The following is a 13,306-nucleotide window of genomic DNA, read 5'->3' as shown; positions in this document are numbered from 1 at the left end:
ACAGACAGAGGGAGATAGAGGGAGAGAGAGGGAGGGAGACAGAGGAAGCAAGACAGACAGAGGGAGGGAGACAGAGGAAGCAAGACAGACAGAGAGAGACAGAGGGAGGTAGACAGACAGAGAAAGACAGAGGGAGAGAGAGGGGGAGGGAGACAGTTACAGAAAGAGAGAGGGCGAGAGAGAGGGAGACAGACAGAGTGAGTGAGAACCCCCCCCCCCAGCATCACCCTTAGGTAGTTTGGGCTCGCTACGCTACGTTCGCTCGCTACACTGCCTTACTGTGTCCCAAAATTATGCACCTCCAAAAAGTGTGTCCCCAACATAAAAACTTTGGAAAGCTGTGCTCTAGGCAATACCTAATTGCTGATATTGTTTCTTTGTCTATATGATACAAAGGTCTAAACTCTTATCCAGTGGTTGGAGTGGTCGGGATCGGCAGGGCACCGCGTGCCCCCACTTCTTTTATTGAATAGATTCTGTTACGCTACTTTTTCTTTTCAAAACTGTGTCCCAGGACGGCAGAAATAGACAAAGCCTCCAGATAAGGCTCTGCTTTCATGGCCGTTCGGGACTGGCAGAGAAGGAAAAGGACTCGGTCTCCTTCCTGCCCAGAGAAGACACTGATAATAACCACTTCTGCTCTGCTCTGGCAGCTGCCCTTCTACCTCCTCTCTCTTCCTCTTATCCCCTCTCTTTCTGTCTAGCAGCCCCTCCTCACTTACTGAAAACCGTGACTTGAAGAAATGGTTCACAACCTCTCTTTCCTTCTTTCATTTATTTGACTCCCTGTGAAATGGATCCCAAAAATTAAAAAAACACATTTGATGGACATGCCCTCTTTTTCTCACATTTTACTACTCCAAAGTGCAGCCTCAGGACGGAGAGAAATGAATGGTTCAAAATATGAAAAATAAATACATAACTAAAGAAAGCAAGAGAGTGGGTGAATTTTATTCATACCCAAACACATCAGCCTCACTTTTAAGAGTTGCCAGTGAAGCGCTACTTTTGTTTTCTCGTCTTTCTTTGAACAACATTGTTTTCCCTGGGTGGGGAAGTGCACCATTCCTGGAGGTACTGTAATACCTGGTTGATGGGTGGATTGGAAAACGAAATGTGTACCACAGCTCTCTGTTTATAGAAGTGGTCTTTTAAAACCAGACTGCTTACGTTTTGTAGGATATAAGGAATGGACATTAAAACGGGTCCTTTTCTGGGCCCTGTAGTCATGTCCTTATTTTTTCAGGTAAAAGCACACCCCGATTTCTAAATAGTGAGTGAAAAATCGTTAAGGTAACCATGTTGTTTCTGCTTACATTTCACATGCTTTACTTAATCTTGCATTCCCTATGAGTGGTTGCTTTTTCCGGGATGTGTGTTTTTTTTTTAGGCAGCATATTACTCTTGTTTAATAAGTAATTTGAATTGCGGACACATCCAGATGTTTATAGCGGGCACAATTAGGTTGTAGCTCAAGGCAATGCGAGCTTCTGTCAGTGGGGCAGTATGGTGTTCAGTGGTGGAGAAGATGTAGCACAATATCCAGAGCTGCTGAATTTGTAACTGGGGAATCAGGTTCAGCCTTCATGAACCAGTCCACCAGACCACTTTCCTGAAGGAATTTTCCCATGCTAGATCTTAGAAACCCTGGTGTCTTAGCACCAGCAACTGGGCCCTCGTGGTGGCAAGTGTGGGTTAACCTTGCAGGCTTGTCCACCACAATCAATACTGAAGTTCATCTCCTGTCTTGCGGGCAGGCCTACGAAGCAGCACACCCTAGAGCAACAGTGATCCAGTCACTGTGACTCTGTCACTGAGGTCACAGGAACTATGAGCAGGCTAGGGCGGTGCAAATGGTGTGCCCGCACCGGGCACCCATTTCGGGTGGGGGCATAGTACTTGCAAGTATATTATGGTTTTTAAAAAACTTGCTGCCTCCTTCCTGGCCTCCAGCAATTTTCAGCAACAATAATAATGACATGATAACTCCGGTGATTAATGTTCTTCCTAGAAAGATATTGGAGTTGTGTCTAGTGGAAGGGTTGACTTCTGGAAAGCGCAGAGGGTTAATGTGCCGGTTGCAAAGAACATGTACCATGCAGATCACAAAGCGCTCATAATGTTAACTAGGTGAGTGGGTTACTGCTTTTGTCAGAGAGAACCTTTTGTTACTTGCAGTTTATAATTTAAAATCCTAACATGGATCAGTGAGCTATTAAAGTATACTGCTACTAGTATGGTTGTCATGTGACTTCTACACCTTGTGGAAGAAGGGAGGAGAAGTGCTGATGACAGAAACTGGCCAAGATCGGGAAAACAGGCTCTCTGGCTTGGGATCACTAACTAAGTGTAAATCCCATCCGGCCCGTTCACCCCGCCACAGCCATCAGTCTCTCTCCCAGGACTTACCGATCAGGGTGTCCGGCGGCCCTCGGAGGACGCCCCCTGCCTCCTGGCTGATCTGCCTCATGGGAGCTTGGAGCCACATCTGTGACTCCCGAGGCTGAGACGCGACGACGAAGCAGCCAGGCTCAGACTTGCCCCAGGTTCATCCGATCTGCCCCGCAGGAGAAAGGAGCTGCCCCGCGGGAGAGACCTGAGCTGCACCACATTGCTCCAACACCGATACCTCAACCCAGCGGGCGCGTGGAACGGCGAGATCGCGCTCGCCGCTGGTGATGTGAGGCTCGGCTCTGCTGCCCCCTCACTCCGGAGTGCGCTACGGGCTGGGGCGCGGCTCCCACCCCCTGCTAGACACGGTGGGACCGTTAGAATATATTGTCTAGCACAGCAAGGACTGAGGGGAGCCGGGATCGCTTCAAATGGCGATGCCTGGCCCTAAGATGGCCGCAGCCTGGGACCTGAAAGGCCGAATGAAGAGCACACCGGCAGCTCCTGCTGAAGCTGGAGCGCGACTCCACCTACCTTGCCCTTCACAGTGAGTCCCCTGCTTTACCCTGACAGAAGTTTTGTAAAGGGCTGGAATCCCTCGCAGGATCAGCTCGGATGGAGATGCCTGGCCCTAAGGTGGCCACCGCTTAGGACCTTGAGTGATCATTGGAGACCACTTGAAGCTGTCCCTGCACCCTTTTGACCCACTTATTAATTCGAAGGCGCGACCCCCGCTCACTGGGACACTCAAACAGATGAAAGCGCCCCCCGAGATCTGCCCAATAGAAAACATAAAACTAGCTTGTTCATGCTACGGACTATGCCTGAAAATGTCCGATGCCAATCCACCTCGCCATTAATAAAGTGTCATTTAATTCGCCGCGAGGTTTAAGACTACACTCAGGTCGGCAAGCCAAATTTCCATGCAGCCTAAGGGCATACCCAGGACGCCTAACCAAGCACGACCCAATCTCCACATTTACTGTCTTGATGACAAATCAGGCCAGCCTCCAGAAGCCTAGAGATTGCCGGACCCTACGATGGCGACCAACAAGGACTACCCTCCGCTTGCTCCAACGCCAGCGACTCCCAGCCCACTCTAAGGTACCAGACCTGCGCCAAGCCCCCTGCAGCAACCGCTCTTATACCTTAGTCCACTCTGTGCCCCCCCCCCACTACCTGCTCCATGACGCTTTCTCCCCCCCTTCGGCAACCACCCCTATACCTTAGACTACTCTATGCCCCCTCAAGCACGGCTCCCATAGTAGGGTGGAACCTTAAGTGTCCACCAAACATTCGTTGTGGGCAGTCTCCCACAGTCATTACTACCAGACTAAGGGAGTCCTGCCCCCCCCCCATCAATAGCTCTCCTCGTCCCGCCTACATAATATGCAATAATGTCACCTGACACACCAGTTTCCATCGAGCCACCCATGTGGATCCACATGAAACCACACGGCGCAAATGCCTTCGCTATTAGCTTCCCCCTAACCTCTCTCCAAAAGCGAGAAGAAATTACAAACATAATCTAATTAGACAACACCCAGAAACGCTATTTGTAGATACGTACCACTGCTCCTCCAAAGGGCAGGTCAAGATGGATCTCATCTTCCACACAGATAGACCTGAGAGCTGGAACACTACTCTAAGAATGCAACTGCACATATCTAAAATGAAGACCACCTCACGTAGCTGCAAACTGACGACCTCTCTCCCCAACCAGGCAACTAGAAAAGGTTACATCAGTGACCATTTACGCAAATGGCACAGTTCTGATACAGGCCAACAACGAGAACTTAGAGGCCTTTGACTCCCTCTTCCCTACTCTTGGCTCCGCACATCTGCACTCTCTTCATCACGCCCCACCCTAGCCTTCCTCCACTATCAACCTGCCCCATCAGGAGAAGCAATTATCTGCTTCCACTCCCCTGATGAGACCCCCAGCCACCCCCCAGAAACTCCTCCCACTCCTCCGTCCCCACGAACCGTGACAAGGATGATCAGTCCCCACAGCCCCCTCAATCCTTCCCTCTTCAACATTAATCCATCATCCCATGGGATTGGTCTACCGACCCCCCCTTCTATCTCCCGAAGAAGAGCAATCCCCATCGCCCTCTCAATCTCATCTTCCTCAACAGCACAACATCATCCCTCGGATTCGGCCTACTGACACCCTCATCACTCCTGCAGAATAATTGAGGAAGAACCCATGACTAAACTCCCTACCGAGGGTCGCTAACAGACAGCCTGGCTGGCCTACTCAGCATTAGACCTCACAAGTCAACCCTGCCCCCCACTTTACGAGATGTCCCAACCCAAAACTGCTCGCCACCAGCCCCGGAAAATATGGAGCACCGGCTGGATCAACTAGAAAGCCAGCTAGAAATTATATTCAGGGGCCTTGATGAAATCCTGTCCAACCTAGACGAAGCGCGAAAGCCCCAACATCCCCAACTAATGGCTTCCTATCAGATTGACTCTACCCCCCAAAACCCCAATTCGGGTCCGCACCCGCCTGCAGGAACCGACTGCTGAGTCCCCCTAGATCCGACGCTGTGATCCCACTACAATCTTTCACAAGAATCAAAGCCCCCGCGTCTGGAGCCGAGAGCCACACTAATAAAGATGTGGAGACCCAAACACATAGACCATCCAGAACTATAGCAGCATTGTCCGCTGAAGAAGCTATGGACCTAGCCTCCACTTATGACTCCCCAGTCCCAATTTCCACTAACTCCAATATTCAAGTGATCACAGGCTTTGGAAGAGACCTCCTTCCTGTGAAAACCTCAAGACCCCCGCCCTCCCTCACCTCCATACCGAGGGCCCCATTAGGAAAGCAGCTGAACAAACGTAATCTAGCGACTAACTGCATGCTCATTAACTGCAGATCAGCCCCCAAGCACGCAACGGAATTAGCTGAAGCTATCCTCTCTCAGGACCTAGACATTGCGTTCATCACGGAGACATGGTTAAATGAGATCTCCCCACCTTGTTTAGACATGCTAGTGCCCCTAGGTTCCACCATCATCAACAAAGATAGAAAAGATCAACGTGGGGGTGTGTAGCAATCATCCATAAAGATGACATTGACATCGCTGTAATGGACCCATGCAAACACAGCTCTTTTGAATGTCTATCTATTACCATCAAAACTAAGGATAACCGCCCTTTAGTTGGTCACCTTCTCTATCACCCACATGGCAACTCCCCCACTTTTGGTGAACACCTATCCGACCTGATTGCCCACTGCGCTCTCAAAGACACTAACTTCATAATCCTGGGTGATCTCAACTTACGCTAGAACAAGGCCAACACACTAATTCAATCTCTCAATACTCTCCTTTGTAACAATAAACTTTCCCAACACTGCTCTGAAGAAACTCACAACAAAGGAGCGACCTTGGATGCCATCATTGCCCACCAAGATGCAATCACGATTGACAACATCCTCCCAGTGGACTGTTCGGATCACCACATGATCTTATTCCACATCAACCAAAGAATCCTATCCCTGCCTTCTGTTCAAGACCTCCCCAAATGGTCAAGAAATCTCACCCAGATCCCCCTGGACGTTATGGAAAATAAACTAAAAGTTGCTCCTACCCAGTGACAAAGATCTCTCCACAACTGACCTAAACTCGTTCTGTAACACAAATATGGTACTCCTTCTTGACCAACTAGCACCCTTAAAACTAAGAAAAGAAAATGAAGCCATTCCGTCCAGATCTTGGTTAGACTGACACTAATGAAGAAAGGAGACAACTAAGAGCCGCAGAAAGACACTGGAGAAGCTTGCCCACTACCTGCCATCGCGACAAATCCAGAACTATCCGGAAGAAATACAATAATCACATCAAGAACAAAAAATCTATGTTTTTCCGCTCTGCTCTGGAGAGCGCAAAAAACAGACCTAAGGAACTATTCAGTATTATTAGACAGCGAACCTCTAAACCAGATACTTCCCTAGGGCAGGCCTCCAAAGAACAATGCGACAACTTCGCCAGCTGCTTCAATGATAAGATCTCCAAGATCGAGCGGTCTCTGGTCACCAATTGCTCTTCCCCCTCCCATAGCAAACAGGGTGGGGTGCTTGGTAGCGCTTCCCCTCCCACTACTAAACCCTGGTCACTCTTTCAGCCCATTCTAGAAGAAGAGATAGTCAAACTTATCTCCACCTCTAAACCTTCATCTCACACCCTTGACCCCCTTCCGGCTCAACTCACCAAAAAACTGAAACTCTCCCTAGCCTCACTGTGGTGCAGGATTATCAACAGCTCCCTAAAAAATGGAGTCGTCCCAGACTGTCTGAAAGTGGGACAAGTCACACCACTGATTAAAAAACCAGGCCTGGACAGAAATCACTTAAATAACTTCAGACCCATCTCTAACCTTCCTCTTCTTTCCAAAATCCTAGAAAGATGTGTTCTTCACTAACTAACTTGGCACTTGGACAATGCCAACCTACTCGACTCACATCAGTCGGGATTCAGGAAAGGGTGCAGCACGGAAACTGCAATCCTCAATGTAATTGATGATATACACAAATCACTGGACCCAGACCAATGTTGCCTCCTCATTCTCCTAGACCTATCGGCGGCATTCGACACAGTTGATCACAATCTTCTCCTCATTTTTGCACAACTGCTCCCAAGGAATCAAAATCAGAAGCTTTGAATCCGACCTTCACCCAGTCAAGAGGGGAGTGCCCCAAGGATCAGTGCACACCCCCCAACTCTTTAACATCTACATGGAACCCCTCACCACCCTACTCAGAAAAGCTAACGTCCCCTTTCACCTCTACGCTGATGATACCCAACTCTACATTGAAATCCCCTCTTCTAAAGACATTCATAGACTCAATGAAACACTAAAGGAAGTGCAATGTTGGCTGTCAAGCAACCATTTAAAGCTGAACCCGGACAAAACCGAACTACTCCTCATCTCGAACAAAGAAGAGAACTCACAAATGGTCGAGTGGTTAAAAGATATTGATGCGCTCAATAGGAACCTCACCTTGGCTGACTCCGTTAAATTATTAGATATCACGCTAGACTCCAAACTAGACTTGACCAAACACATAAAGATCTCGGCAAAGAGTGCTTTCCTTAACTTGAAGCTACTAAACAAAATTAAACCTTTCATTCCATCCAAAGATCTCAAACAAGCCACCCAAGCATTGGTGCTGTCACGACTGGATTATGGAAATGCAATCCTTTCTGGAATAGCCAAAACCCATCTTGCTCCTCTGAAAACAACCCTCAATGCGGCCGCCAGAATGGTCACTGGAATAAAGAAATTTGACCACATTTCTCCGGCACTAAAAGAACTCAAGTGGCTACCAATAGTAATGCGGGCGAACTTTAGAACAGCCTGCCTCACACACAAAGCCCTTCACACAGGCAAACCTGAATATCTGGCGTCCAAACTCAGAAAAGTGGGTCAGAACAGGACTCTCAGAAGCTCTAATACCCTACTTCTTATCCCACTAAAAGCGCGAAAACAAAAAACTGCAGTCAGGTCCTTTGCCGGAAATGTGCCCAAAATATGGAACTCTATCCCCCCATATCAGAACTATTCCTTCCTTCCCTAAATTCAAAAGCCAGCTCAAAATCCTTTTCCTCGACCACTCCCTATCCAACAGATTGGAGCAGCTCGGAGTGTTTAAAGCGACATTGCTCCTCTCTCCGATGCGGCTTGTCAAGGCATTGTATTTGGAACTCATAAGCATCCTCTTTACTATGATTCGTACCTTGAATGTCTTGCTTTACTGCATTATGTTTGCTTTCTTTTGCACTGCTCTGTATTGGTTGTGAAGCGCTCCGATACCTTCCGGTCAGGCTAGCGCTATATAAAACTTCTTAAATAAAAAATATGGCTTGGAGACAAATGGCTTGTGATTCCACTTTTAAGCGTATTTGGGACATCGTGTGATTGGAAATATATCCCACTTTGTGAATGTATTTAAATGCCAATAACTCGTATTAAACTTTAAATAATCAAGTGTATCCATTGGTTGAATGAAATAACACAAAAAGCAGTAACTGGTCAGTTAAATGCCAAACAAATACTAAAAATTGGGATGTTTTGCACATTCTGGCCACACCTCTGACTCCACCCACTGATCCAATCCTTGGGGTATTCCCGTCCTCGGAGTCTCCGCCCACAGTTCCCCTACTTTTTTTTTTACCTACTTCGACCACTGCTCTTATCTCATAGCAGCGGCAGCAATAAACAGCACTGGTATACTGATGCAACAAACACATATATTTGTGCAAAAACACACAAAAGATGTCCACTGCCTTGTCCTCACAACTGGCTTCACTAACAGTTCCAAAATAAGATAATGTGGTAATATTCTTCTTTCCTTTCTAGCTTTGCTATTGATGTCATTATTGGAATTGTCATATGTATTGTAGAATGTTACACATGTAATGGAGAATGTTGTAGTGAACCAGAGTTCTAGATCTGAGAAGCGGTTGGAGCTGATCTGATCTAGACGCTTGGGTTTGTGCACCAGTGGGTCCTTGGATTTAACTTAAATAAATCCTTATTTAAACTACTTACTGCTTCCTCCGCTCTTTACATTGGCCACGAGGTTTATTTAATAATTTATGGACCCACTGTGTAGCTGAGTCTTTTATTTAATATCGACTTTATGTTTAAAAAAAGGAGGCTTTAGCCTGTGTGTGGGCTGTGGAGAAGTTAAAGAATTTTTTGTGGGGTAGGCCTTTTGTTTTGGTGACAGACCATAAACCTTTGGTTTATATGATGGATGGCGTGAGGAGTGGTAGAGCATCTTCTAGATTGGTTTGGTTAATAGCGAGACTGCAGGAGTTTAACTTTGAGATTCAGCATATTCCAGGTGGAAAGAATTTTGCTGCAGACTGCTTGTCTAGGTTGCCTCCACTTAGTGATTCTTGTGATGAGGTCATGGATCAGCAAGAGTGTGTAGTGGCTGCTTTGGATGCTGTAAAGTCCAGCAATTTTGGCATTAATGAGGATGAATGGAACAATCATGTTGGTAAAGATAATTTGTTAGTTAAAGTCAAATCTTATGTTGTTAATGGATGGCCCTCTGTTAAAAATCTTGAATCATCATTGAGGAGTTTTGCACAAGTGGCGAATGAGTTATCTATTGAAAATGGAATTTTCTTGAGGAATTATTTGTTTGTTCCACCTGGGAGTCTCAGAGAGAAGATTATCAAATTAGCACATTCAGGGCATCCTGGTGTTTCAGGTACCAAGAGGTTGCTTAAGAGTCATTATCGGTGGCCGGGTTTGAATGCCTCTGTTGAGAAGTTTATCAATAGCTGTGCGTTGTGTGTTAAGTCTGACAAGCACTGGAAGGTTTCAACTGAACCATTGTCAATTTGTGAAGCTCCTACAGGTCCTTGGGAAAAGCTGTCTATTGACTTTTCAGGACCTTATGATTGTCTTGGCAGAGAAAAAAGATTTTTAATTGTCCTCATTGATGATTTTTCTAAATGGTTACATTATTCTTTTGTGGAGCATCCTAGTACTGATGTGGTTATTAATTTCCTGGACAAAGTTTTCAGGGTTGAAGGGGCACCCATTTCCATTAACTCTGACAAAGGTGTTCAGTTCGTTTCTAACAAAATGGTAATGTTTCTTAAAAAGTTTGGAGTGTCTGCTAAGAGGGCTCCTCTTTATAGTCCTCGTTCCAATGGTCAGGTCGAAAGGGCCAACAGATTTTTTAAGGAGGGGATTCAAGCCGCTTTGGAGAGTAATTTGGATGTTTTTGACTTTTTGAAAGACAAAATTTGGAGTTATCATTTGACTCCTAACTCTTGTGCAGTAGTTTCTCCTTTCTGTCTTATGAGAGGCAGACAAGCTAGATCTTTATTTTTGCCTCAACTTAAAAACGAGAGCAATTTGACAGAAAGTTTTGAGTCTTCTATCTCTAAAGCTAGAGATAATATAACTTATTCACGAATGTCAGGAAAATCCTATCATGATGATGATCATCATTGTAAGAGCAAAGTTGTGAACGTTGGGGATTGGGTTAGGATTGTTAGTTCCTCTCACACACCCAAAGGTATGTCTAAGTTCAGTATTCCCTTTAAAGTGGAAAAGGTTTCAGAATCCACTGTTTTTCTCAAGGGCAGAGGGTGGTGGAGTAAAAGTTCTGTGGTTGTTCTTAAACCTGGCCAAGAATTTTTTTTTATAAAAGGGAAGATGGTGAAGATGTTTGGTTTGATAATTCCTTTTCTGGTCCATCACAGAAGGAATAGTTTGCTTGTTCCAGTGATGGTCTTGGTTCTTCTCTCCGTTCAGAGTCTGATCCTATTCTGGATTCTTCAGTTTCTGATTGTGATGCTGGTACTAGTTCATCTGTTCTTGGATCACATGTCTCTCATAAAAGATGTGTTAAGTTGCCAAAGAAATTTGATGATTATATTCTGGATTAATCTTTCTTTGTTTTACTTTTGTTTTGTTTTATTTTATCTTATTTTGTTTTATTTGTGGAAAAGATACATGTGGTAATATTCTTCTTTCCTTTCTAGTTTTGCTATTGATGTCATTATTGGAATTGTCATATGTATTGTAGAATGTTACACATGTAATGGAGAATGTTGTAGTGAACCCGAGTTCTAGATCAGAGAAGCGGTTGGAGCTGATCTGATCTAGACGATTGGGTTTGTGCTCCAGTGAGTTCTTGGATTTAACTTAAATAAATCCTTATTTAAACTACTTACTGCTTCCTCCGCTCTTTACAGATAATCATCAAACTTTGTTTACCTTTTCACATTAAATAGAATTTATATAAAAACTGTAACTTCCACTAGCACAGACTTCCACTAAATGAGGTCTTAAGTTGCTTCGTTATAGCACACGCAAGTAGTTCATCCTGCTGTTATTTTCTTGCGTTCTAGAACTTGCCTTATTATTTTTCCATCATAAATGCAGAAGTACAAGATCCAAACTAAAGGAATAAATCAAACTATGTATTAGTTTGAGAATTCTAAAAACTCACATTTTAAAAAGCCTTTTCAGCACAGGGGTGAATTGAACCCTTCTTTGATGCAGTTTCACATAGAGGAGAGGCGCTGGTCAATAATACATGGTTTGCTTTGTTTCTACAGAATGCTGCTGGCCTGTGACTTGTAAGACTTTCAGGTGAAAAGTGAAAAGGTACAACTCTACTTTATTTCGCTATACCCTGTTGCATTTTTTTTTTTACCATATAGAAGCATTTCCATTAACTTTCTGCAATGCTCTGGAGCTTTTATCCTACACTAATCTTAAAACAATTGTTTAACATCGAGTCCCGTTGAGCAAGGAACTCCAGCTGCATGAGACCTGTGCCTGCCATTTCCGTTATATGCGACTAATCTTATCCACTTTATACAGATTTAAAATAGATAGATGTACTTCTTTTGTGTATTTATCTTTTTATCCACGTTACTGATATTCACAATAGGTCACTTCAGCGGTACCAAAGAAGATTAATATTCCCGTAGTGTCATTTATTGTGATGTCACGTGCTAATTAGAGGGGCCTCAATTCTACCTTTCGCCGGGGGCCCCAAAAATATTTGGACCGGCCTTGATTGATCTGGTCTACAGCAGTCAGCGAGTTCCACGATCAGAATAACAGAGCTGTTACTGAAAGCCATGAAATTCATACTCTGTTGCGGTAACTCAACAGTCCTAACAAAAACAATCTAACCGTCATTCATTCAATAACACGAGAATGGGGATATTCGAAGCAGAAAGGTGTTCAGTTGTTCGCTGTCTCTGTATTCAGAACCTTATAGTTATAATTAGTCATTCTGCCCAAACTATCACAGTCCTGTGATGCCCTGTAGTCTAGTAGTCTAGACAATCTCCCGTTTGATGCAGGGGGAGGGGGGGGGGGGGGGGGGGGTTGTCGCATGGGGTTGGAGGGATCTTAGTTATTTTGCGATACAATTTAGAGGCGAACTGAGCAATTAAAAACAGCCTGTATCTTACTGTTAACAATCTCCGCCACCATAAGGTAAAATTTAATCTCTCACTGCTAGACAGTTTATGGAGCTTCCGTTCGACACACTCACCAATAAATCGACATTACGTGCCAGTCGCAAAGCCGATCTGTTCTTCTTGATAACCTTCCTGAGAGTACCTCGAACCACTCTACGTTTCATTGTGAGCTCCCTCTGGGCTGGACCTTCTAAATTGAAATCAGGAAGGTCGAGAACATTAAAAACCCAAACATCCTCATAACCAATGAGCAGAGAGGACCTTGCGTCAACGTCACATTTGACGGCGAGCGTCTCTCTTCAGTGCGCATGCTTGAATGCGGAGACTTCAGTGCGCATGCTTGAATGCGGAGACGCAGCAATCGTAAGTTGTTGCTGTTGATGGAGTTGTGCGTGTTCCCTTCTATTGCAGATGCCATGGTTAGGTTTTTTGACCCGTGTTCTTTGGGGGATCGTGAATGGTTAAATAAGCCTAAGCAGGATCTTTGGAATTCAGCGGCTCTCCATTTTTTGCTTAATCATAGCTGCCAAGTTTTCAGATTGCTTATTTGTGATATTTTCATAGTTTAAGTGTACTTAAAGAGTGACATTATGTTGTTGAAACCACTCCAGGAAATTGTTTGAAAGAGTTGTTTATTAGCATTAAGATTACAGCATGAAAAGGAGCTCACAACCAGCGTGTTCCCTTGCTCAGCTGTGTCATTACAATGTCTCGATCAGCCACAGCAGCGCACATGTGATCATGGGACAACAGTTAAGCATAAACAAGCTCCAAACAGAACCTTCTACACATAGAATGCACACATGTAATCACTGTTCATAAAGATAAAACACATTCAAGGACTAAATGTGTGACACTTCGAGTGACACTTTCTCGCGACCAAAATCATGCAGGGAAATCCATGGAAACAGACAGATATCAGTTGAGCA

The 13,306-nt window shown here is 44.9% G+C and overlaps 1 protein-coding gene across 1 annotated transcript in view; it reads right to left on the bottom strand.

Annotated features, from left to right (window-relative positions):
* Positions 1–12,610, bottom strand: part of CENPW (centromere protein W) — a 130,075-nt gene extending 117,465 nt beyond the window's left edge. The window contains exon 1 of the mRNA XM_086926992.1: positions 12,452–12,610. Within this exon, the coding sequence (XP_086783118.1) occupies positions 12,452–12,541 (90 nt within the window). The 5' untranslated portion in view covers positions 12,542–12,610. The remainder of the gene's footprint in view (positions 1–12,451) is intronic.
* Between the last annotated feature and the right edge of the window lie 696 nt (positions 12,611–13,306).

Source organism: Lissotriton vulgaris, chromosome 6 (assembly GCF_964263255.1).
Source record: "Lissotriton vulgaris chromosome 6, aLisVul1.2, whole genome shotgun sequence".
NCBI lineage: Eukaryota > Metazoa > Chordata > Amphibia > Caudata > Salamandridae > Lissotriton > Lissotriton vulgaris.
This window is presented reverse-complemented; position numbering and strand designations above follow the sequence as displayed.